Source organism: Lynx canadensis, chromosome B1 (genome assembly GCF_007474595.2).
Source record: "Lynx canadensis isolate LIC74 chromosome B1, mLynCan4.pri.v2, whole genome shotgun sequence".
Lineage (NCBI taxonomy): Eukaryota > Metazoa > Chordata > Mammalia > Carnivora > Felidae > Lynx > Lynx canadensis.
In genome coordinates, this window is record NC_044306.2 from 116,388,916 (window position 1) to 116,415,661 (window position 26,746).

Sequence of the window (26,746 nt, forward strand, 5' to 3'; positions counted from 1 at the left end):
AAGAAAGTGGTTTGGGGTTGATGCTAAAACACTGGCATCAGCTCATGCAGAGCCAGGAGAGGAGGGGGTGGCCTAATCAGTGCTTTCAAGACCTTTTCGTGCAGTTGGACTATGACATTGGCATGAAACCTGAGTTGGGTAAGAATTAACCTATGTGTAAAGCTCTGTCCATAATGTCAATAATGGAGGTTTGCTTCCCAGCCCTGTATCTAGAAGTGTCTCAAGTAATACTAAAAGAAGCCCTCTTACTTTTGATATGTACACTAATTCATTCAACATTGACTACTCTGTCTGCGTGTCAGACTCATGATAGGAGATACCTCTCCCTCTGGCATTCTGGAAGTACAAACTTTACACAGTTTTCAGTTTCTCAGACCTGCTGGGAGAGATAATAAGCTTAGCTAGTTAAAAAAGGACTGATTTTCAGCAAGGAATTAAGAGTCTAATTTTACCACTAATTAAGAGTGGTAATTTTTAAGCGGTTCTATTTCTGGATCTGGCACTTACTATCTGCTGGTCACCGAGCAGCAAGCTTCCTCCCCAGGAAAGCTTCCTCCCTTGTAGAACTGAAACGTAGTGATGCCTACCCAACCTGCTTAACGGGGTATTGCATGGGAGGGCTGAAGTGATGGAAATGTTTTGGAACTAGAAAGAGGGAGTGCTTGCTCAGCACTATGAATGTAGTAAAATGGCACTGAATTATTCATTTTTTGATGGTCAATTTTATTTTTAAAAACCGCCTACCCACCTCATCTCCCTTGCTGATGAGAGAATGTGTCTGAAGGCTCTTTGCCAGTCAGAAGGTGCCTTACAGATGTGAGTTTGTGGGAAGGCTATTCAGAGAGTAACTATTCTTAGCTACTTTTATTTTTCCTGAAAAACAGAGAGCCCTGTCATTTCAATTAGACAGACATTTCGCAAGTGTTGCCAAATAACGTGGCATTTTAAAGAAAACATTTTATGTTTCCCTCTCAAGCAGCTGTCCTGGGATGAAACGGGGATGGGCGGAGGGGAACACCAGCTGCAGCTGATGTAGTTGGTATCAATAGATAAAATCCTTCACCTCTGGGTCACACATATACCACCAGTTATTCCAAGATCAAAACCAAAAACAAAAAACTAAGAAACTCCAGGTACTTAGAAAATTTCCACTCAGTCTGATATCAGTTCTTTCCTGTTGTTTGCCTTTTCGAAGACAATGGGGTGCCTATGTGCCCCCTGAAAAAAATGGGCTGAGAGTAAGTATATCATTGACCATGTGCGTGCGACTACCCATACAAGGAATGTCTCGTTTCTGCCCTGTGTGATTCTCTTAAGGGCAGGGACCATATCTTGTGCATCTCTACCACCCCTAAGATGTCTACACGAGCAACCCATCAGTAACAGTCAATGGATGGCAATGGCCTGGGGTGGGTGTTTTCCTGTGGGGTGGGTGTATTCCTGGGATAATTTTCATTCTAGAGATTGGAGCATCAGAGGCTGGAGCGCTAATTCATGAATACAATGAATGCACCACCACCTTCACTTAGTAAACTGTGAATAATCCAGCTTGGGGAAGGTCCAGTTTAATCACACTACCAGAGGTCTTGTCAGCCTGATGTAGCCTAATCAGAAGTTGCTTTTGCAGCCTCTCCAAGGTGAGGATGGAGTCAGAAGAAGGAGAGAATTTTGACTCCACGTTGTCGGGATGCTGCCTGTGCTCTGCGTATGGAACCAAGTGATTTCAGATCGTGTCTGGAGTTGGCTCTCCTTAAATATTAGAGTTTGCCTATGTCTCAGGAGTTCTTTAGTTTCTTCCTGCTGGAAATTTCAAGCGTAGACAAAAGCAGAGAGAATAGTAGGAGTGAACCCCCACATGCCCATCCTGTAGCTTTGATAGTTTTTAACTCACACCTAATCTTGCTTCATGCACACTGCCCTACTCACCCCCACTTTCTGCAGCACAATTTAAAATAAATCCTATACATCCAGATTATTTTATCCACAAATATTTCAGTTTTCTTTAAGAGAAAAGAACTTTTTAAAAAAAGTGCAATACTGTTATTAAAACTAAGGGTTAACAACACTTCCTTAAAATCATTAACTATCCAGTATGTAGAATTCTTGAATGCTTACAATTTTGGAAATTACCAAGCGGAAGTGATTACCATCAAAATTTGCAATCTGTAATGAAGACCAGCCTTTGGTCTTCATTGGTTTGTAAAGTGACATATCGATAAAGTACCTAGGCAAATTGTGAAATCATTTTTGTAAAAGGCACATCTGCAAAATATCTGTAGTTTCCATGAGCCTGTTATTTTCAGGGTCTCATGAAAATGTGTGCATTTTGTAGAGAAGCTATAGCAACTGTGGCATCTGTTAGCAGGAGGAGTCCTTTTGGCTGGTGAGATGGTGAATTTAAGGATCCACGGCTCGGCTGAGGTTATGTGGAGAGTTACTGAACTCTAGTGAGAAATGTGAAAAGCTCATCCTCACCACACCCAGGTTATGCACCCAAATTCCCAGACAATTTTTGTATTATTTTCGGCAAAGTCTGTCCTCAATGAAAACCATACTGCTCTATCACTGGAAACACATTTTTGCTTTTGATTGGGTATTGGTTGGGGACTCAGCAGTAAACCAGCCAGACAGCAGGACATGGGTGTGTATTATTATCCCATCTCTGTACATCCATATATGTTTATCTATCAGTGGAAAGATTCCCCCTGCAGATATTACCAGATGAGAACACATGGATGTTAAATAAAAGTCTCCCTAGAGCTGTGTAAACATATGTTGGCAGTTGTGACAGAGGGAGTTAATTTGTTAATATAAGGAGTTTCCTACTTTGAAGACAGACAGCTATAAGTACAGTTAGTGTTAAATATTAATATTAATTATTATTATATAATCAGTAACTGGCTGATTACTCTTTTAACTGATTCATTCTGTGAAGCTGTGTTTTAAAGCTCTGTGATTTCTTTTTGGAACGTTCCCAGAAAGCAGAACTGGACTTCTTAGCAGATTTGCTGTTAGTTATTTAATGTCTCTCTATAAGAAAGGTATTCTAATGTTTCTTGGAATCATCATTTTCAAGTTGTAAACAGTTTTCAATGTTCCATTTGCACAAGTACAGCTCCAATTCTCATTACTATGGGATGAGCAGTCTTATTTCAAGAGCTTATTCTTGGCTTTTCCAGACCATCCTGTTTAAAATCCCAGGCAGAATTTGATCAGTGTGTATTAGGCAGTGCTGTGCTCAAGGAAGGGAGATGAAAAGCAGCACATGACCAGATCCTTGTGCTTTTGATCTATCCTCAAAAAAGAGCCTGGCTAGTGCTGGGTTTGGTAATAAAAATCACTTCATCCAATGTTAATGTGGAAACAACTTGACTTGCATGTGTGAATGAAGTTCTGGTGATCTCATTTAAACCCAGGAAATGTTAGAGTCAGACCGTAATCCATCCTGTCTGATACCTGCTGTGCCCAGGTGTAGCTGTGTCCTCTTCATACAGAACAAGGGGATCCAATCACTCTAGTCTCTAGACTGTGAAGCTAAAGTGTACAGGAGTCTTATAGAGACCCAACTTTTTCAAACACACAGTAACATCCCTGCCTGGACTCAAAACATGTAGCAAACATCTAACTTAAAAAAATTTGACCTAGAAGGTAGAGATCTTATTTCTTGCCTCTTTGCCCAGGCTATAGGCCCATCTCATTGTTCTACAAATACAAATATGAACCTATCTTAGGCTGAATAAAGTCCTTTGTAAATTTCTTTAAGTTTTTAAACTTGGGAGATGGGTCTGAAAAGTATATGGGTGTCTCTAAAATTCTGATGTGTGGGCATAATGAGAAGAGTTGAATTGGTTTATACAGAAATATAGATAGGATTTGAAATAAATTTGGTTCAAAATCTAGAAGCACTGTCCACATTTTCTTATAAAAATGGACATTCCAATGATATTTAACTAATTTAACATGGCTGGTGAGAACCTTGTTTAGCTCAATTTCATTAGGATCATAAACAAGTCAGAAGCCCCTAAATGCATTGATGTGGCATTCCATGAGACACACATTTGGAAAAAAATCACTTTAGTTGTTAGGTACTGGTTGCTATTTTTCTGTGACTAAGGAGTACCAGGAAACTGAATCCCCTTAGCATTCCATCTATGTGCCTCCAAGACGTTGAAAGGAAGCCATCGTAAACTACTCACCTTCTTGCATCTTTGCAATAATACCTCATAGTGGTGGTGGTTAACTAGGAACACTATCAGGTATGATCCACCAATGAGAAAAATATTGAGAGATAAAGGCAAAGAAAAGTTAGAGTAAAGTACGTAGGGTGGAGTGTCACCAGCTTCGTATGATCCTCAGAAGTACTTAGAGTCATAGTTTCTAATCCACCAATAGGCTTAAACAATTCCCTGAGGACAGTTAGGGAAGAGGTGAAATCCAGAGTCATTGCTGTGAATGGCCTCTAAGATGGCATTATTGCTCTGGCAGAGACATTGATACCACTTAGAAATGAAAGAGCCTACTTTTCACTTTAGGTAATTTACATGTGAAAAATATCATCAGCTATAGGAATGTAACACAAAAGGAATTGATGAGAGTACTTGAAAATGTGAATCTGAGGCTCAAAATGAAACTCTTGAAGCCAAGTTGCTGGTTGAAAAATTACTCACCAACCAATCTCCTTTCTTCTTAAACATATAAGATGTCCTTAGCTATATAGTTGTAGGTTTTACTGATTTATGTAGAACTTAGCTAAGTTTTAAAAATCTATTTCAAAATATATAAAAAATCACTGTTTAATTTCTAAGTTCTTTTTCTTTTCTTTTCTTTCTTTCATTTTTCTTTTGTTTTACCATCTTCTCATGGGTACTTATGTGAGCAATTTTGTCAATTCATTGTACAGATTTGCAGACACTGTTACGACAAAACTTCGTTCATTAATTCATTACTGGACAAAATGTGGAATGCTGTTATTCCAGGCATGATGTGACCACTGGGGATACAGAGATGAAAAATGGTTTCTGTAATCAAAAAGTATAAAGAAGGCAGAGGAAGACTTTAAGACAGCACACTCTATATCATGGAACAAATAAGCATGAAGTATTAACAGGGTGCAGGTGACATGGGAAGTCCGAATCAGCTGGACGTGAGGAGCCAACCCAGAAGGTTCCCCCAAATAAAGTCACTTGATATAATCTCTGAATGGTGAGTTGGACTTATCCTGATGAGGAAGTAAATGGAGGAATGGTATTCTTGGTAGAAGAATATGTACAAATGCCTAGTCATGAGGGAGTGTGGCTAAAGGATGTGCAAGTAGCCCCAAAGAACTGGCATGTGTAATGCAAATGCTGGGGAGGTAGATTGGGATCATGTGTAATGCTGAGAACAAAAATGTGTTCTGGTCATCTTTACTGTGACACAGCTGTCTTAAGTTAAAACAAACAAAACCAAACAGGACAGATTTCAGATAGCATTTCCTAGCAAAGTTATACAAAAACTCTATTAGCCATTTGGCTAATGAATTTCATTTGATTTGTTTGCCTAGACTTTTGATTAACCAACATAGCAGTGGGGTTGTCTGAGGAAGGACAGCTCTACTCCAGACCTCAGGGCAGGTGGGGTGAAGGGTCCTTGTTTTCCTAGTTGCATTCCACTTCTCTTTCCCACCCTCCCTCCCCATCTCACACTTTAATGCCCCATATTTTCTACAAGTCTGCTGGAATGTGAAGCCAGACTCAGAGGTGTTAAAAAGAGTCCAATGCCAGTACATCTGTGATTCTAGTAATGAACAAAGGCCAACAAAGGAAGCAGCAGAAATACAGAGGAGCATACTCTTTGCACAGGCTGGAAGGACCAAGGGATGGAGGGGAAGTGACTTAAGCCCAGAGACATGATTTCATTTGTTTCATCTAGTAACAAATCATCTGACCTCTCTTGCACTATTGAGAATGTGCTGGTTGCCACACCAAAGCAGATGAATGGGATGTGGGTGGCGTGGGGGACCAACGTCTTCAATGTGTTTTCTTTGGGATTACTAACACATTGAGTATTTCATCACAAGATGTACCAAATTTCTGAGGCTGAGATTTGAACAGGAGGGTCACACAAACCAAAGAATCTGTCCTTTGGCTTATAATCTCCTCCTTGTCCAATCTTCTAACAAAGCATTTAAATAGAATTTTTTTGATAAAAATAGATTGTAAGTCAATGAGTGATGTCTTTATGCCATGCTGTTTGCTCGACATAAGTTTGCGTTGTCCTTGCTGACCAGCTGTCCTTGCTGTCCTCTTCTTTCTTCCACACAATAAGAATTTAAATTGGTTCAGGGGAGTAGAAAGCCTGGTAAGTAAGACCACGTGTGTATCAAGATATCGATTGTTTTTTGGAAAATTATTCTATTTTAATAAACAACATGTGGTCATATAATTGCTATTATCAGACACTAAAAACAAAAACACTCTCCAAGCTGGGGCTTTTGAGCCCAATCATCTTGCAAATGTCTGAAATGAATGAGTAGCCTTAGCTATTGTAATTTCATCCATTAGGAAGTCAGGCAACTATTCTACCCTGATGCTTTAACCCTTTTGTTACATCAGAGACTCTGAGAATGAGTTCAAACTGTCTTCAATATAGTTTGTCCTGATCTTTGGAACCCAGAAATGACAGTATGAGTGTATTTTGAGTGCTCCTTGCATGAATTTCTGTGTGAGAACTGTCCCATCAACTGAACATTCCATAAAAATAAAAATGAAGCTGGGGTGTGGGGCACAGATTCCTAACCTGTTTTACAGGCTATATAAATATTGGCTTGGGTGGCTAGGGAAGGAGTCAAGCTGGGAAATAGGAAAGAATAAGGATGGCAAAATAATAGCTTAAATGACTTCTATTCCTTTCACTTCAGTAACAGACATGTTGGCTCATCCAAAGCCCAGGAGTTAAAGTCCGTCCCCCTGCTGCACATGTAACTTGAACTTTAGTCCCTCCATATGTCAGTAGTGTGTAATGTCGTAATGATTCTAGTCCAGGATTCTTCATACACTTACTTTTTATTTTCTTCCAAATGGCAGAGGTAGAAATAGAGGAGTTATTTCGGCAGAATTCTTGTTAGAATTGTCAACCACCTCTGCATCCTACTTTTTTAATCCAAAGGTTTTTAGTCAATTCAATATTTGTGTCTGTAACAATTAAGTAAACCCCTTGCTCCAACCATTTGGGGAATCACATGGGGCCCTGTTTCTTCTCAAGTCATTGCTTCTCCTCCCAGCACACCTGGAGGGATAGAACGCAGGCCTGCCTTCTTGCTCGTGACTCTAAATTTGAATGGTAATATTTTGTAGCTTTAATCAATATTTATACAGAGCCTAAAGTGGCTCTTACACAGAAATTGGGTCTTTTCACTGCAAACAAATATTGAGGATTATATGCTGTGATTTTTTTCCCATCTTCCCAGCCGTAAAAGAACAAACTTTTCAGTTCTATTGGCTTTCATCAACTGTTTCCTCATAATCAGAATAGACTGCGGGGAAGAGAAATGATACCAGAGAAATGTAAAGTTTGCATGTTCTATACTAAATGAACAATACTATAAACATCACCTCAAGGAATTGTTGGGACGATGGATTATTTGTATGTGTATATAATCTAAATGTATTAATGATCTGACTCTGCTAATAAGGTCACACCAATAAAAACAGAAAAATTTTAATCAAGAAACTTCAGCTTGGATTCTTGATACTCTTGCAAGAAATCCTGACTCTAGGAAACCCAAGCTCTTCCAAGACTTCCTAATACAAGAGCTAGGAGGCATAAATTAGCAAGGAAAAAGAAACTTCACATTGAAGCTCTTAAAATTAGTTCCTTTAACAACTGTATTAATTTTAATAGATAATACACCACGTGCAAATTAGAAAATTTTTAAAAGAGTTTACATGGAAACTAAAATTTTCCTCTTCTCAGTTCTCAGTAATTCTGTCCAACCTTCCATGGGTAAATTCTGCTATACTTTTCTTGGATGTACTTCCTGAAAAAATGAAATTAATAACTTATGCACACACAGAAACCTGTATACACAGATTAATATATATCTTCACTGGATTTCTTTATCGTCATTCATAAACCATCATTTTAGAAATGAAAAATGTCTCCAACTAATGTAACATTTAAATATTTTTTAATATGTATTTATTTTTGAGAGAGACAGAGACAGAATGCAAGTGGGTTAGGGGCAGAGAGAGAGGGAGACACAGAATCCAAAGCAGGCTCCAGGCTCTGAGCTGTCAGCACAGAGCCGGACGCAGGGCTCAAACTCACGGGCCATGAGATCATGACCTGAGCCGAAGTCGGACGCTCAACGAACTGAGCCACCCAGGCGCCCCCATATAATATTTAAAATTCACAAGCGTTTACATTCAGGCTCAGAAATATTTACCAACGTTTACTTACTCTATAATCCTAAAGAAAGTATGTTAAGTTCTCATACCTACCTGGACTTCAATATTTGAAGTTTGAATGTGATTTTTCACTGGACAGGGAAATTTGATGCCCTACCAGAAATAGGAAATAATGAGAACACACATCCATCTATTTATCATACTTGATACGGGGAGAAAAAGTAGTTGTTTTGTAAAGACCCACGGGATACGAGATCCAAAGAAAACTGCAAAGCTGTGTCTTGCCAACAAGACACAGGTGCACACCACATGAGGATATGAAGCAGTCCAGCTACAGCGGGTGTGTTGATAGCTCTGAGTCTACACCGTGTATCTCCCCAAGTGCACTGGTATGTTTGTTATGTGTTACTTTATTTTTTCATGTAGTCTCTGAAATTCTCAAGCCTACCCCGAAGCACAGTGGCTCAGCAGTAGGAGTAAAGGTGAACCTGCCTGGAAGTAGCTGTTGTCGGCGAATCTCTTACTTAGACTCATGGTGATGTCGGGGAACCAATTCCCCGCTTAGACCCCTGTCTATCAGAGATAATATTGAGTCCATATCTCATAGAGACCAGACATTTTCTCCATGATATATATGCAAGAAGCATCCTTAATCTTTGTAACAAGTCTATAGAGAAATGTTTCCCTATCTTACTGTATCTATGATTACCAGGACAGAATTTATTAATGATACAGGTTCCTGGACCGTATCCAATTCACAAAATTAGAATCTCTATGAGGAGTCTGTGAACAATTTGTTTTTAAAGAAACCCTGTGAGATTTTAAAGATTTGGTAAGTAGGGAAATGCTGCTGAAGGTAGAAATGCTATCTGCCTTATTGAGGAGAGAACTGAGACTGTTCTCAGTTAAGTGACTTATAACAATCAATCGTGGGGGCATAATTCAAACTGTAGTAGGACCCCAAAATTCTTCCTACCATGTTACCTTTCTGAAGGTCATGAGGTCAGAAAAATATGTGAGGTTACATGGAAAATTTTATATTGTAGGCCTTCAATCCTGGATTTGGAAGAAAACTTGAAATTGTGTAGTTTCTTCCTCTGTTTTGGTTAGAACAATTATACTCCACCAATCACAGAACTACAAAGGGCTTTATAATGATATAAGGAGTATAAAGGGCTCCAACCATTGCTGCAAAAGCACTCCTGCTGCTTTCTGAGCATGCCAGTGTTTTCGTCCTATCTGTTCCAAATGAGAGGAAAATGGGTCAAAAACAGGCAAAAGGAAAATCAGGTAGACTACAAGGTTTAGATTTCTCTAAGTGCTGAGACCCTATGGAAAGGGTTAGCTTTGCCCACCTGTCTCCTGATCAATAGTAGCAATGAACATGTTACAGTTGAACATGTGGTCTGTGTTCCAAGTAGAGAACTCCCTGCTATCTCCTCTGCTTAATGATATACAGAGAACAGGGTGGAACAACCCAACTTAGAGAGGACTTTGCCTTGATTTCATAGAATTATCGTTTCTTAGGATTTAAGTGAGATTTTTCTGAACATATTGGGGAAGTTAATGGACCACTGGCAGAAATCCATCATTCCTAATTTATAATCCAGGAGGCATTAGCAGAAGTCTCTCAGCTCTGCACTTCTATGTCAAAACCAAATATCTAACAATCCCAGCCTTAAAATGAATATGTGGAAGAGGTACCCAAAGGTTTTCCACAGTGTGCACAGCATGAATTGTTTTAAGGGAATTGATTTCCATATCCTTAACTTGCATGATTTTTTTTTTCCTTACAATTGTCTGGGAATGTGCCTGTGTTTACAATAAGTCTTTTGCCATTTTATGTGGAAAGAAAGGCAAAATCGTCATGCATTCCAAATCTTGATATACTGCATTAACCAGCAGTATAAAACCTTTTATGGATGACAGATGAAAGTAGAATTTGGAGTATTGGCTTAACAACGATATTCTTAGTGGTTGATTAGGCATCCTAAACACATCTCTCCTTATCTTGTCATTAATTCTTTAAAAGTGAAGCTTCGCCGTGGTTGGAAAATTATGGATACAGAACATCCAAAATAGTTGTGATGACTTGTATATTTCAAAATTTAACTGAATGTTTTCTAAAACTAACCATTACTGTGAATTTCATCTTATAAAATATTTAGCATTATATGTCACATTAATAAAGCTAGCTAAACTTGTGCTGAAAAATTTTACGTGTTACGCACGTGAGAGGATACATAGTTTTCAAAATTGTTTTATGGATAGTGCAGGCAGAACATTTGTAGATCACAGAACTAGTTGTGTCTGGATTGTAGCTGGTGTTCAATAAATAAATGCTAAACAAACAACTATTGAATATTGAATGAATACCCAAACAGCTGCCTTAATGAACCTATGGCACACATCCAGAACATCATGAAATTTCTGAACTTTTCCCCTCCAATTTAATATAGCTCAGTCCTCCTGGCCTTATGTTCAGGAATCCTCAAAGATACACCCTTATCCCCTAGAGGTAATTGTGGACAAAGGAAAAGATCCGATTGCACTGCCTTTGGCATGCACCATGCGAGTGCACATTAGCCAGCTTGAGTTCTATGTCCCTGCATCTCCCGAAGCTGCAATTTTAAGGTTTGATTTTGAAATTACCACCTTAAACGGTAGCAAAGCTTGTATATGCATTGAAACAGAGAGCTATCATATGGAATGTTAGGCAAGGGAAATTATCTTTTCTCTAAGAACTGAGTTGGGGGTGGGGAGCCAGTCCGATCTGGTTTCCCAAATGTTAATTGCCAACCTTCTGCTAAGTTCCCTTTGAGACCCCAGACCTTCTAGTCCCCAGCCCTTTGCTGCTACCTCCTTCTATGCACTCGCCCCAAATGTTTTTCATTCCCACAGCTGGGTCGTCCCCCTGCAGGCTTTCTTCTTCCCGCCCAGCTGATGATGTTTTTCTGGCTCCAGAAAACTTCCGATTGTTACAAACAGTGCTTGCGGGGACAAAGGATTGTCCCGATTAAAACAACAACAACAAAACTGGGACGGTCTTGCAAGAATCCGGATGGGTGGCCATCCCACATGAACACTATGTGATGTTTCTCCCTTCCTTTTTTTTCCTACCCATCATTAAACAGGAACAATGTCAGTATTTTGAAAACTTGGGAGTTAAACTAAGGTTTCAGTTGTGGCCAAAGGTCTGTTCAATAGCCAGTGCTGCTGAGATACCTAGATACTTTTTCTCATTTCATTATTCGTAGGGATTTGATGATGTCATTGTTGCATTTACATGTTTTAAGGGATGGACAACTGTTGAAAACTAAGAATAAATTCAACCCTAAATCTTACTCTCAAATTAACAGGTATTTTTTCCTCGCAGCTCTGAGAATAATTGAAAGGAAAAAAAAAACAGGCTCAATTAGTTCAAATAAGATGCATTAACATTTCGTTTTATTTCGTTCATTAGAATATTATTTAATTATCATTAATCACATGAAGGGCTTTTACTTGTAACTCTGATTACCTTGAATTTAAGTGGACATAAAACCGTTGTCAAGGAATGAAATGAGAAAATGTTGTTTACGGCATTGTCTGTGTTGTCCGCCAGTATTCCGTCTTTCCAACAGCTGCACCCGGACATGCTGTTGGTATTTGGAGGCTTCTAGAGAGAGAAGTGGCCAAGTTTATTTTTCTAATCTCTAAATTCGGCACACAGGTCAGCACTGAAAGCCCCTTCTCTGTGTGTGCATTAAACCGTCACTGGTAAATGCTCTCAGTCATGACACCTTGTAGGGAGGCCTGAAAACCAGGGTAGGCCCCGAATCCCCAAATTCTCTGCTATTGAGCACATAGGACTTATTTGCAGAAATCACTTAAGCTCTCTTTACTTCATTGCTAAAATTATAAATAATGATTCCAAATTCGCATAGAGTAAATGGATGTAAAAAAAAAATCCTTCATACTAAAAAGAAATGCTCGTTTATGATGGACTTGATTTTCAAGCAGTGCCCAACATGTTCACTCTGTTTTAGTTCAGGTGCTGGCTGTAATAATAACTAGAAAACACTCTATTTTTAGCCTGGAAAGGGGGTTGGGCAAAACTTCTTTGCTTTTTGACCTGATCATGGACAGCTCTCAAACATTCTTAATTTATGGCCTATCACCTGCTATTATTAGGAATTTCAAACGAATCTATCTCCTCATTGTGACTGACACTAAGTCAGGAATGATTTTTCATGGAGGCAAGTATTCCTGGATGATCATGCAACCAAATTTCACTGTTCCTCAGACCGTTCGCTTGACAAGTAAATGAAGAGCCATACAAATTCACTATTAATAATTTCCATAGAGGTAAAAAAAATCAGTCTTCTTGTTAATTTATAAAAATAAGTAACAGGCAGGCATATTATTGTTTTTGTTAAATGGAAACTTAGACTAAGATACTCAAATTCATTTTTTGTTTGTCATAAAACCATCAACAAACGGAAACAGGAACAGCCTTCCGAGTCCAAAGTAAATGGAAAATAAAGATTTTTCTCTATGGAAAAGTATCTGAATGGCACTTTCACTAATGTATGTAATTCCCTTTAGTGGTCTATTAATTGCCACAGTCCTCACTTCTTCAGGATCCTCTGTAGCTACTTTATCCGTGCGCCTCTCTCCCTTCGTCCCTTTTTTTCCTCCCTCATTCTACCTCCCTTCCTCTCTTGCCTACAAGGATACCATTTCCAGACACGTTAAAGGGGGATATGTGGAGAAAAAATAATAGCAAGCTGCAGAGCCCTCATACTTGAGATGAAAATAGTCTTGTTTCAAACTCTGTACTGAAAAATCATGTATGAGGCTGAAAATACAAGAATTGCTATTAATGGTTCAGATCCATATTTTCTCATGTTCTATGTTTTATTGCTAATGGTTATGCCAAAGGAAACCATATGGCTGAGGAGATCTGGGCTGGGCGACATTGATATCAGAAGGTAAGGCATGCCCCCATATTATTTGCTTTCCCAAAAGCCTGCTTCAGTCAATGTGTCTTATCATTTTTTTAATTTCATTTATATTTGAAGGCTGTTTATTGGAGCAAAGAGTTTTATAAGCATACTAGAAGCTGTATAACCTTGAATTTCAATTACTAAAATTTTATTTTAATTGTCGAAGAATTGCTCTTAATGTTATGTTCTGGGATTCCATTTCAAGTGCAACATCACATTAATGATAATCTTTTATCACAAAAAATTCCGCATAGTTTTCTGCCTCTGTCATTTCTATTTAAAGCCAACTTATATATAATATATATAGGTGTAATATACATGCATAATAAAACTACACATCCTCCAGTATATTTTACCTCTTAGAACAACTGAGTTTCCCTCTGAAAAACCTGAGAGAATTTTATTGTGACCCCATTCAAATAAAGGACTACTGTACATTTAACTTTTTGCAATATCATCTGCATCAAATATTTTCCATTTCAAATATTTTCCATTTCCCACCATCTGAGAATGGGAAGTTAATGATGTGCCTTCCACAATTTTCTGCATAAATGAACTGCTACTTTTAGCAAACAACTTGTTTTTTACCATATAGACTTTTTTTTTTAGTAATTGAATCAAATATTATTCTATATTCAGAATCCCTTGAAGATTTGTTGCTTGTGTTGTAAATTTCACGTGATGTTTTAGGTGGCACATGTTTATTTCCATTGAAAGAACATGTCCTATTTTTGAGGAAGGGAAAAAAAAACTTGTAAGACATCAAATGTTTCTTGCAAAACAATTTGATGAAATAAATGTAAATGAATCAGAAACATGTGAATTGTATTTCAATCAAATTAATGGGTTTAAATATGAAGGGAGTAAAGTGCTTCGGGGAGAGAGTGTGGCAAGGCGGGAAGTGACATTTGTTTTGTTTTCATCAGTCTTGGATTTTTGAAAAATGGCCTAATACTCTGAATTTACCTTAATTCATATTCTCTCTTAAGCCTGATGAGGGAGATCCAGAATGGGACAACAATATGCAAATTCACTTTATAGCTTTATCTGGCTCCAATTATAATGTAGGCATCAAGCATGGCCACTGTTCAATCCTTCAAAAGCAGTTTCAACTTGAAATTCATGATTTTTCTATTTTCTCTTGAGGGTAAACGGTAAATTGTAATAATGCTGAAGTTATAATTTTTCCCATAGAACATGTAGTTTTCAGACTCTCATGTCAGCTTCACATTTATTTCCTCTGCCAAAATGAAGAGAATCAGATCTAAACAGAAAATACGTGGGGACTGACTGTAGCCACACTTAGCAGGGAAAGAGCAGAGGGAGAAAGAGAGTATAAGAGAGGGAGAAAGAAAGACAAGGGAAAATAAATAGACCATTCACACGGACATGGGTCATCAAACCTCATTTCATAAGCAAAGCACTCAAATCACACTACTTATTTGAGAGTCATAAAAATTTTACCCATAGTTTTACATTTGTACCATTTATGTGTGCTTAAAAACAACTACATGGCTTTTTTTTTACTTTTTATATTTTTCAACAAAAAAAAAATAACCATGCCTGACTCTGAAAACAGAAAAGAACTACAAAAAAGAAAAGAAAAACAACTTACGAATAAGTCTCCCTGTCAACATGCTTCAAAATATGAGGGAGTTTGATGTGTGGTGTGACAATGCTGTTTCTCAACTCAGTCTCTGCAAACAGAGACATTTTAAGTGTTCCAAAAACTTCCAAGAGGCCAGGAATACATAACTGGAGATTATATTTTTATTTTGGGAGATAATATGGGACACTGCTTAAGTACCTCCCTTGGTGAGAAATGTAGGAACAGAGTCCTTTCTGCACTGAAGGTGCAGTAGCCCATAGGGTTATTTTTGTATGTAAAGAGCCTGCCTTTTTGTTTCTTGAGAACATGCTGCAATTGGAGTTGAGCATTTATTTCTCTGACCATTTGGAACTCCCCTGCTGTTCATCACCACATTTGGAATGAGGACCCTGCTCCTTGATTTCCTTGTGCCAAGCAGCTCATAACCTCAAACAGTTCTGGAAGTGGTTCTCTGCCATGGTCCTCATAGGCAGGAATTGTAGGGAGTCCCTCTTAATATATTTGTTCCATAACTGGGCAGAAGATATGTTTTAGCTTCTAGCACAGCCTTTTGTTTTTTTTTTTAACTTCCCCCTCATCCAATTTTGTGGATAAAAAACAGCATAGCTAGGCTATTTTATTTATGCCTTAAATCAGTGGCAGTATAACAATTACAACTGGGGTGCCTGGGTGGCTCAGTCGGTTGAGCATCCGACTTCTGCTCAGGTCATGATCTCACCCTTTTTAAGTTCCAGCCCAGAGTCAGTCTCTGTGCTGAGAGCTCAGAGCCTGGATCCTGCTTCAGATTCTGTGTCTCCCTCTCTCTGCCCATTCCCTGCTCACACTCTATCTTTCTAAAACATAAATAAATGTTTTTAAAAATTTAACAATTACAACTATTTCTGAGCTCTCAAAGTTACCCTTAAAAGCTCCATTGATCAACACAAAATCTAAATTCCAATTCCAAAGTTGTGACAACAAAAGTATATGAATAGCATCAACATTATCTTTGTTACAATCAACAATCAGTATTTATAAGGTTCTCAAAAAAGTGTCACTATGTAGGATCTATGCTCAGAACATTACTACAATGGCATGTTTCCTTTGACGAGAAACGTATTGTGATTTATTTCCCATTATGATTTGTTGCAGTAAGTTTTTTTAAGTGTTACAAGATCTAATCTACTTTGCGTTTGGTGTTGTTGTTCTACTTTATGACAGGCCTACCCTTGTAGCAGTGATAAGGAATGTGAAATTGGGAGATACTGCCATAGTCCCCACCAAGGATCATCGGCCTGCATGGTGTGTCGAAGAAAAAAGAAGCGCTGCCACAGAGATGGCATGTGTTGTCCTGGTACCCGCTGTAATAATGGTAAGATCTAGTTCGATGTTGATAGGCCTCTTTCTTTTTATGTGAGAGCTGCTTAGCAAATTAGACCAAATTCTCCTTAGCCAGCCCCTGAAATGTAAGGAGTCTTTCAAAACTGGCAGGGATTGGATCATGGTTTAGATATGTGTACAATTACTTGGATTACCTTCCAAATCCTAGTTTTCCTGGACTCTGATCACTTTGTATATCGTACAATTTATGGTGATCTAGGATTTGCCATGTTGAAGTGTTGTATATAAATAGCTAGATATTCTATTCCACTAAACACGAGTGAATATACGCAAAAGACCAAAGAACCTGCTGTGATTTAGCAACACAGTGATGAGTCCCTCTTCCAGTTGCATATTCATATCATACCTTAATTCTTCTATTCAAGGTGTCTTCTTTTAAAGGCTCCACCCTGCACCACACTTATAGGGAGGGAGTGATTTGTTCCTCCAAAAGGAAACACAGGAGTCTATTCCCTAGCCTTTCCATAAGCATGACTTCCCCCAATCTCCATGAATTTATAGGCAGACAATTCAGCATTAATGATGAAATAAAGAATCACAGACAATACATGATAAAATCATTAAATAATTATACCCAGTGATCATAAACATAAACTTAATCATGTGAAACAATATGATCATACTCCTTTTCCTATACTTGCTCCTGACCTCTGGACAGAGTCCTACTGGAAGTACCGTGGGCAGGTGAAGGGAAGAAAGGCCTCATACAATTCAGGGTGTTTACAATGTAAACTAGGATTATATTGTTGATTGAACAAAGGAAACTGGATACTGAAGGTGTTTGTCTGGTCAGACATTTTTAAAGTACTAATAGCTAATATTAATTTAATATTTGCTAAGTCACTATTGTAAGCACGTCACACATATTCACAATAACTTAATGCAATGTTTTAATTCTTATTTTTTTCCCACAGTCACTTGGTCTTGAGAGAGACAAGATTCAAATGAAGGGAGCCTAGCTCAAACCAAATGATTTAATATTATTTCATATTAAGTAATACAATTTAATCTTTATGTAAATAAATGGTTCAATAGAGGAGAGAGAGAGACAGAATATAGCTTCATACCTCATATCAGCATCATACTTAGATAGGAGCCATACTTTATAGAATTGTAGAAGTCTAACTGCTTACCTACCATCTCCAGGCATCTGCATCCCTGTCACTGAGAGCATCTTAACCCCTCACATCCCAGCTCTGGATGGCACTCGACACAGAGATCGAAACCATGGTCATTACTCAAACCACGACTTGGGATGGCAGAATCTAGGAAGACCACACACTAAGATGTCACATATAAAAGGTAGGCTACCTGTAGTTGTACATTTACTTTTTCTTGTTTTTAAAAGAAGTAAAATTAAAATATAGGTACTTCATTGCTTTGATTTTAGAAAAAATACAAGGAAGATACTTTATTGGCAAAATTTTAACTGAATTCTTAATTTATTCTTAATTATGAGGATCCTGCAGGTTTCTAAGAGATCTTAAATAGTTAGAAAATGCATAGTAAAATAACTACAGCACCCTGATCAATCATGCCATTTTCTAAACAGTCCTGCCTTTAAATGTTTGCTGTCATATGATTAAATCCCTAGTCTTTTATACCTTTTTCTCACCTTTACAGAAATTTTATTTCAATACACAACCACATATTATACTATTCATAAACCAACTTATCAAAAATAATTGGTTTCTAGTGGAATTATGTATGGTCATAAAATTCCCCTTACTTGTATCAAAATATTTGGGAAGCCTAATCACTAACAGTAAAATTTGAAAACATGAAATTATTAAACTTAAATACTAATAGTAAAAATTTAAAGGCATGAAACATGTCTATTTTTAAAGGACGCATTTAACAAGTGTGGAGCATTACTCTGTTAAGACCTTCTTTGAATAAAAGGGTTTGTAATAATGCATATTCCCATTTTGAGAACTTTATATAATAAATATTGGTATATTGAAGGCTGTCAGAAGTCCAGCAATGAGGAAAACTGATTAAATTTTTAAACACCCCTATTTCCCCATATTTCTTGACTACAAAACCATTTCCCCACATTTACATGCCCAGAGGAGCTAGTATTCTATAAAGTATCTGACCTATTAGACCTGGAATATTATTGTTGACATGGATAGTGATAAGGAGATGAACAACTCCTCTTCAATTATCCTCTATCTATAATTCTCTGAAGACCTACGTCCTTTACCCAATCTCCTATTTATATTCCACCAAATTCACATACATCTGTTATTACATGAATATCCTTCATTATTCCAACAGATATCTATGTCACAGTACAGTTTCAAATTTACTAATATTTTTATATAGTTTTATGTGTAATTTTCTTCTTTTTTAAAGTTTATTTTGAGAGAGAGAGAGAGAGAGAGAGAGAAAGAATGCATGTACGTGTGCCCATAAATGGAGGAAGGGCAGAGAGAGAGAGAGAGAGAGAGAGAATACCAAGCAGGCTCTGCACTGTCAGCGCAGAGCCCCATGCGGGGCTCAGCCCCAAAAACCATGAGATCATGACCTGAGCAGAAATCATGAGTCAGACACTTAACTGACTGAGAAACCCAAGCGCCCCTTATGTGTAATTTTCTGGTGGCAACTAGGAAGAACTCTTATGACAATGGCTAGTGAGTTGTGTCCATATCACAGAGGGGGATTGGTTATATCTGGGCTGACAGATAATCCTTTAGACCAGGATTGGCACATCATGGCCTGTGAGCCAAATCTGTCCTGCTGCCTTTTGTTGTAAATAATGTTTTATTGGAACACAGCCTTGCCTATTCATTTAGGCATTACTTATATTTGCTTTTCTGATATGTAGCAGAATTGAGGAGTGACAGATCACATAGCCTAAAAAAGCCTAAAATATTTACAATCTGGCAAAATTACAGAGAAGTTTATTGGCAACCCAACTGTGATATGTGTGTTTGCTCTTTGTTGACTTAGTCATTTTTCCGAGTTAAATATCCAGATTTGTTCTTCCATATGTTTTTAATGAAGCGTTCTTGGTTGACCTTGGGGCTGTCCGCCCTTTCACTACTCCACTCTGTATCACAGCTCTTTATAGACTGCATGTTCTAGGCTCCCTATCAGGTGGCTTCTGGCCATGTGGGTTTGGCTGTGGGAGAGAAGCAGGGAAAGAAAAAAGCCAACATGCTAAGCCTGCTTCAGGTGATGTTTCTGGCAGAACTGTATTTCCCTGGGGCTTCAGCGCCTGCCAGGTGGGCCTGTTGGGATTCTAGTCATAGCTAGTGATTGCAGATTCCAGATTCTGACATGACCTTCTCCTTCGGACCCTCCAGCCTATATGTGGAAGTGGTTTCCTGCTCTGTTGCTTTACCATCCTCTGGTGCTTCTTAGCCTTGCCACTCACTACCTGTATGTCTGGTTCTCTGCGTTAAACACCTTATATTTTAAGTTTCTGTTTGCTGGCTAGACATTGATACATGGTTGTAGGAGTTCCTGAGAATTTCAGCTTTCTCCTTGAATCAGTTTATTTATATTTCCAGGAAGGTATCAAATTAATTACTTTGAAAGCACTTTTTTTTTATTTACTTATTTTTCACTTACCTAGTTAAAAAAAAAAAACAAACAACAGACATGATCAGGGAAATATCTAAAAGCAGACCATGCCAAAGTAAAGTCCTAGCTATTCATGGAGCTTGATATGCAGACAGCAAATAATCAAAATGAATGATAATGGATTGACATGATTAGAGAGACACCCAATTGCTATGAATCCAAGACTTTCCATAGTAATGATAACTTCATGGAAGGAAGTACAAGCACAAATATCTTATGTGCTTCTGAGTGACAAGTAGAACTCTTTTCTCAAGTGTGATGATAATATCTTTTGGCCATCATCTCTGTAGGGCATGAAGGAGACCCCTGCCTACGATCGTCAGACTGCATTGAAGGGTTTTGCTGTGCTCGTCACTTCTGGACCAAAATATGCAAACCAGTGCTCCATCAGGGGGAAGTCTGTACCAAACAGCGCAAGAAGGGTTCTCACGGGCTGGAAATTTTCCAGCGGTGTGACTGCGCGAAGGGCCTGTCATGTAAAGTATGGAAAGATGCCACCTACTCCTCCAAAGCCAGACTCCACGTGTGTCAGAAAATATGATCACCTCTGAGGAGAATCAATGCTAGCAGACTGTGAATCTGTGTATTTAATGCATTACGGCATGGTGGAAAATAGGATTTGGATCTCAGAAGAATGGCTAAAAAATAAGGAATGTGATTAAGAATATAGAGCTCACAGAGAGAGAGAAAAAGGAAAAGAGGATAAGCAGATTAGAAAGGGTGACAAATGTAGTACAACCAATGTGTTTCCATTATGCAACTTGTTTATGTAAATAATGTACACATTTGTGAAGATGCTATTACTGAAAAAAGCACACAGTGAAAATTACGGATACCATGTGACTTTCCCAGAGTTTAGGTTGTGCTGGAGGATTGGTTTCCTTCAGATTGGTGATTGCCTATAGAAATAACCTAAAAGCCATATTTCTAGTTCAAAGTTATAGTTTAACAAAATAGTCCCTGTATACCTTGGCATACAATAGGCTCTTATGTAAAAAGAGTTGTTAAATAGGAAATGAAGTCCTGGAACATAGTTAATTTGCAATGCAGAATCGCCTTTTAGTTTGGAACACTACTTCTACTGCTCAGTGAAAGGCCTTGGTAGATAAGAAAAAAAAGTCAGTATTTTCCAAATAATTTCAAAATAATTGCAAGCCCTTTATGAAGGTCTTTAGGAAAAACCAAACTTGTTTTTCTTCAAACTGTTTATTTACGTTTTTCAAATATTTAGTTGCATCAGTAATTAATAAGAACCGGTAGAAGACAAAAAGAGTGCATTCACATTCTAAAAGAATGACATTGTATCTTTCTTGATTGTATGTAATTCCTACCCTGAATATATTTCATTTTCCAAACTATCCTGATTAATTGTGAATAGTACCGAGCAGAATTTCATAGTTTGCGAAAATTTTCAAGGTGTCCAAAATACAGAATCAATACTAATTGTTATTTTTTGAAGCTTTGGCATTCCCTATGTTTGATAGAATTAGATTGATAAATACATTTATTCTTTACACATGCTGCAGTATAGTTGGCTAAAGCTGATAATAGAAACTTGATCTATATTTGCCCTGGACAGAAGTACACAAAGGAAATGGAAAAAAATGGCAAATACTGAGGTTTTGGCAACATGTTGATCATACATCTGAAGCACAAAACTGACTATTCATATTTGAAGCCCAAAGCCACACAACCTAAATGGAAGTTTTCCATGGGGTTTGCTATCACAATATTTACTATGCAGATGAATTCTGTGTAGGTTGCTAATTGACCTCAGAGTATTTATTTTATATTTTTGAGGTCCTAAAATAATAGGAGGTCTCATGAAATGGATTCCCAATGCAGATTAGTATAGTGAGGTTCCATTGCCCTTGATAAGCTTCTAACTTGCCAATGGCACCAACTGAAATTTCTGTACCAGTTTCTGTCTGCAATAGCTGTTTTTTGCCAAAGATAGTGTTTCCGTTTTCTGCAGCCATTGAAATTAAAAATATAAATGGAATAACTTGTAAAATCTACATATTGCTAACCTATAGGAACCACAGTCTCGAAATTCTTTGAAACCATTTTATCACTTTTTTACTTTACTCAGTTCTAAATATTATGTCTAGAGCATAAAGCAAAAATGTTATCTTATAGTTGTTACTTTTGACCTTTTCTTTTATAGACTGAAAGTCACTCCTTAATTTTCTTTTACTTCAACCCCTTCTGCAGTCTCAAATTCAAGTTTTCTCAGTAGAAATTGAATCTGAGTCTGCATATCTATTAAAATTTTCAGCTTCCCATACACACTTACTAGGGTGATTAAGATTTACATTTTCCCCACATGTCTGCTAAAACAAAAATTATAAGCTGATCTATCCAAGAACCAATGTCTGTACAAACAGGTTTCTATAAGCTTGGCAACGTGAAAAATGGAACATTTCAGTCAAGCATTTCCTATATAGCAATTACATCTACAATCTGGTTTTTGCATTATTTCCCTTATGTACATCCCAAAATTATTATTTGAAGTAATTTATTTACAGGAAATGTTAATGAGATGTATTTTCTTATAGAGATATTTCTTACAGAAAGCTTTGTAGCAGAATATATTTGCAGCTATTGACTTTGTAATTTAGGGAAAATGTATAATAAGATAAAATATATTAAATTTTTTCCTTCAAAAATGTAATTCAAATTTCTTTGTGCTTTGCTTATGATAAAAACTTTCATAGAATCATATTCTCAGAGTTCAAATGGGCTTACTTGATCTGATTTTACAGTTGGGTTAGGAATCCTTTGGATGACATCACCATGAGATGATCCAAGGCAGTTTACTATTACTAAAGGCAGCTTATTCATGGCAAGACAGATGCAATTGTTAAAAAGTTATTTTTTCATCAAACTAAAATATGCCAGCTTGGGCTTTGTACCCATTTATTCTTACTTAGCGTTCTGGAATATTTTGGAACAAGGGCTCTCTGCAGACTTCTTCAAAATGCTTGAAGCCACCTAGCATATTTCCTATAATCATCTCTCCAGATTACAATTTCCCAAAATAGAGATGCCAACATGCTCAGGATATTGGTTCATCTCCCTCATGGTGCAAAGAAGCTACAAAATATCTTTGTCCCTCTATGGATACAGACTGAGTTACCTGGCCCAAATCCACTTCCTGGGAAGGTCTTTCCTCTGCTTCCTAAACAGAGATGTCAGAAGTGTTTGATAAACAGTACTCACCAATTTTGAGACTGGGAGTGGTTGTAAAAACCCATGTTGTATTAGAGATGTTAATGGGCTGGAAATGTGGAAAATAAACATTCTGTGACAGTGGAATGGATTAAGTGTAGCTATGGCAGCATAATGAAACTAAAACAGTCCCATAGCTAGAGTTCAGAGTTGAAGATACCTCAAGCATTGCTGAAATAACTCCCACATTATTCTAATTAGTCACTTAAATAGTTATTCTTAAATAGTTATCCATTTCCTCAAATTGAGAACATTTGTATTTCCTAGTTACAGTGTATTTTTAGACTATAACAGTCATATGGGTAATATTTTTCTTTTCCACTGAGCTCAGGGAGATGCTCTGAGAACTGACAAATTGTCTAGACTTCCTTTTTAGCCAAGAAACACAATGCCCTATCATAGCACTAGGATTTGAGGAAGGAAACAATCAATTGCACTTTTCTCCACCCCCAAATTCAGGCCATTTGAGAAAAAAAGTTGAGAGAGAAAGGCAGATGACAGATTACCCTAAAGCTGGTAAGGTTATCGGAGAGTGTGATGTGTACTGTGGGCAAGAGGATACTAGAAAGAGACAGATTCCAGAGCAAGATACTAGAAAGTTGCCCATTCTCAGACAACAACAGACAACGTCATTTCTATCTATGGGAGCTGCCCCTGTAAAACTTATAGCATGGATGGGCAGAATGAAATGACACACTTTCTTCTGGCAATTTGTGCCAAAGAAGAAGGGTGGGGAAGGAACAGAACTCAAGAATCTCATTTGAAATTCTACAAAACTGGGTAATTCACAGCACATGAAAGGAGTGAGTGAGGGATAGAGTGGGACAAAGATTATTATACACTCCACATTAAACTAGGAAAGAAGAAACCCCTCCCCCACATCATTCCCCATCAGAAGAATCCACCTGTGTATTCCATCTACTTTTAGAGGGTGAGTGGTATTTGAAGCATTACTGCCTTAATGTAAAACTGGTAAAGTTTAGAAATTCACCATTTGGTCTTAGCCTCTACTGGGGTTTCTTTTTTACACACCTAGCATATTCAAAGCATTGCCAGTGCTTGAGAATAGGTTTGGTTTGGTGATGTGGCCTCCATATATCTTGCAGTTTGACCTTTTTGGGGGTGTGCTATGGTGCTGCCTCCACTGCTTTATGCATTACTTGTTTCTTCATCCCTGCATTTATCCAAGCTGTAGAAGCACATCAACAAATTCCTGAAATAAAATTGCTATTGATACTTCTGAAAATTACCTGAGCAAAGGATGCCCTGGGACACAGAAGATATTCCCAAATTATACCCCTTCACTCAACACACACTCACTGACAGTGCCTTCTATATGGCAGGCAGCTTAGTAGGCACAACGGTAGAAGCAGAAATCCAAACCAGTAAAGTTCCTCCTTTCATTGTTTTTACACTCCAGTTATTTTTTAGGGCAGTAAAATAATTAAATAAAAATTATGTAAATACTATAGGAGACAGAGGATGAGCCCCATGAGGAAAATTGAAGCAGGGTAAAGAAACGGAGGAAGACAGTGCTATTTTAGATTCTGTGGTCAGGGAGATCTCTTAGAGGAGGCAACTATGAATAGAAACCTGAGTGAAGTGAGGGTCTGGGAATGGAAATTTCTGGAGAAATGGCAGCCCAGGAAGAAGAGCATGGGCAAAATTCTGACATTGGGAAGAAGCTGAGGGGGAGACTCAGATGGGATGGGTAAGGGGAGAGAGCTGGAACATGAGGTCAGAGAAGAAGGTGGGTCATATCGTGTAGAACCTTACTGACTTGATGAGTACTTTTATTTTCAAAGAGAGACGGAGTTGGTGAGAGCTTTTGAGCGGAGGAGTAGCATGAGCTAACATGTTTTAAAAATTTCACCCAGGCTGTTGTGTAGAGAAGAGACAAGGGCATCCAGGCAAGAACCACAGGTGGCTTAGATTTTCGAGGTAAGGTGGAGGTCATGAGAAACAGCTGGATTTAGGGTATGTTGGGGGTGGAGCCAACTGGATTTGCTGTTGGACTGGATGCAGGTTTCATGAGCGAAAGAATCTCTCTAGCCTAACCCAAGGATCAAGGTCATGGAGAAATTGTTGATAAGAAAAAAAAAGGGTTAAAAAACTCTTTCTTGTACAGTGCCCTTGTATTTAATATCTAAGGGAAGAATTGCCCTCATAGAGTACTGACAATTCTTTAGAAAATTACCCTTTGCAAATTTCTTGCCAGCCATCTTGAGAGCTTGAGAAAAAATTATGCAAAGGAGGGATGGAGTCAACAAAAAGAGAGAGCTTGTTGGATGCACTAAGAAAAGCAGTTGCAGAAAAATGGAGGGTATAGAAGAGGGAATAAACAGGGACTGAGCAGAGACAGTTTTAATGTAGGAAAGAGATGCATCAGGTGGAATGCTAGAAATCTTAAAAAGTGCTAATAAGAAACTTCAATTTGATGCAGATGTCAAACGGTGTCAAGGAAAACTTACAGGAAGAGAATAGCTGACTCACAGCAGTAGGTTTAGAGAATTATTTAAGCAAAGGGTGTAGCCCAGGCACCATTCCCATTGACATCGGGCCAATGAGTTGCAGTAAAGGGCAATTTGTCAAAGCGAGTCATAGTTCTCTTTGAGTTTTAAGTAATTATATAGTGTAGGACCTGGGAATTCTAAAGACATAACAATATGCAAGTAATTGAAGTGCTTTCAGGAGAAATACACTTGCCATCATACTGCTCACACATACGTCATGAATACCACAATGCACAACCTTTTAAAATTTCCTGGGGGTCAACATTTCTTATAGATGCCATGGATTTGTTTTATTTGCTCCACACCTTTCCACTTCACTACACCTGCTACACCAGTCATCATTCCGTATTTAATGGCCAGTCAGTCTCCAGGGGCTAGTAACAGATGGAGAACATCAGATCAGCTAATGCATATAAAATATTCTAAGTCTCACTTAAGCTTTTCAGGCAGACTATGAGCTTGAGATCATTCTATCCTCCATTCTTTTCCTACTTTGCCTATCACTTCTTACCACTGTGCTCTTGTCTGTTGCAATACCCATTTATTCTTTGTCTAATTTTTTTTAATGTTTATTTATTTATTTTGTGGGGGAGGGAGGAAGGGGCAGAGAGAGAGGGAGAGAGAGAGAATCCCAAGCAGGCTCTGCACTGTCAGCACAGAACCCCACCCAGGGCCCAAGTTCACGAACTCGTGAGATCATAACCTAAGCTGAAATCAAGAGTCCGACACTTAACCGACTGAGCCACTCAGATGTCCCATTCTTTGTCCAGTTGTACGCCACACTTAAAGCTTGTTTAGAGAACAGGAAAACCAAGCAATGTCTATGGAAATTTCACAGTAACATGCAAACTATTCAACACACACCCATGTCTTATAACTTTCCAAGATCCAAATATAGTGACGCTACCTTTTATAATGTCTGAGAGAAATACACAGCAAAACTCGTTTTTACATGTTTCAAGGGACTTTTAATTCCCTATGAAGAGTATACTCTCCAATACACCATTAGCTTCAGTTTGGGAGCATTAAAAATCATTCTTAGTGGTG

General features: G+C 38.0%; 1 protein-coding gene across 1 annotated transcript in view; it reads left to right on the plus strand.

Moving 5' to 3' along the window:
* DKK2 (dickkopf WNT signaling pathway inhibitor 2) overlaps positions 1 to 22,627 on the plus strand; it is a 108,608-nt gene extending 85,981 nt beyond the window's left edge. Inside the window, exons 2-4 of the mRNA XM_030311909.2 lie at positions 16,185 to 16,335; positions 17,511 to 17,666; positions 20,246 to 22,627. Coding sequence (XP_030167769.1) covers positions 16,185 to 16,335; positions 17,511 to 17,666; positions 20,246 to 20,496 — 558 coding nt within the window. The 3' untranslated portion in view covers positions 20,497 to 22,627. The remainder of the gene's footprint in view (positions 1 to 16,184; positions 16,336 to 17,510; positions 17,667 to 20,245) is intronic.
* The last annotated feature ends 4,119 nt before the right edge of the window (positions 22,628 to 26,746 follow it).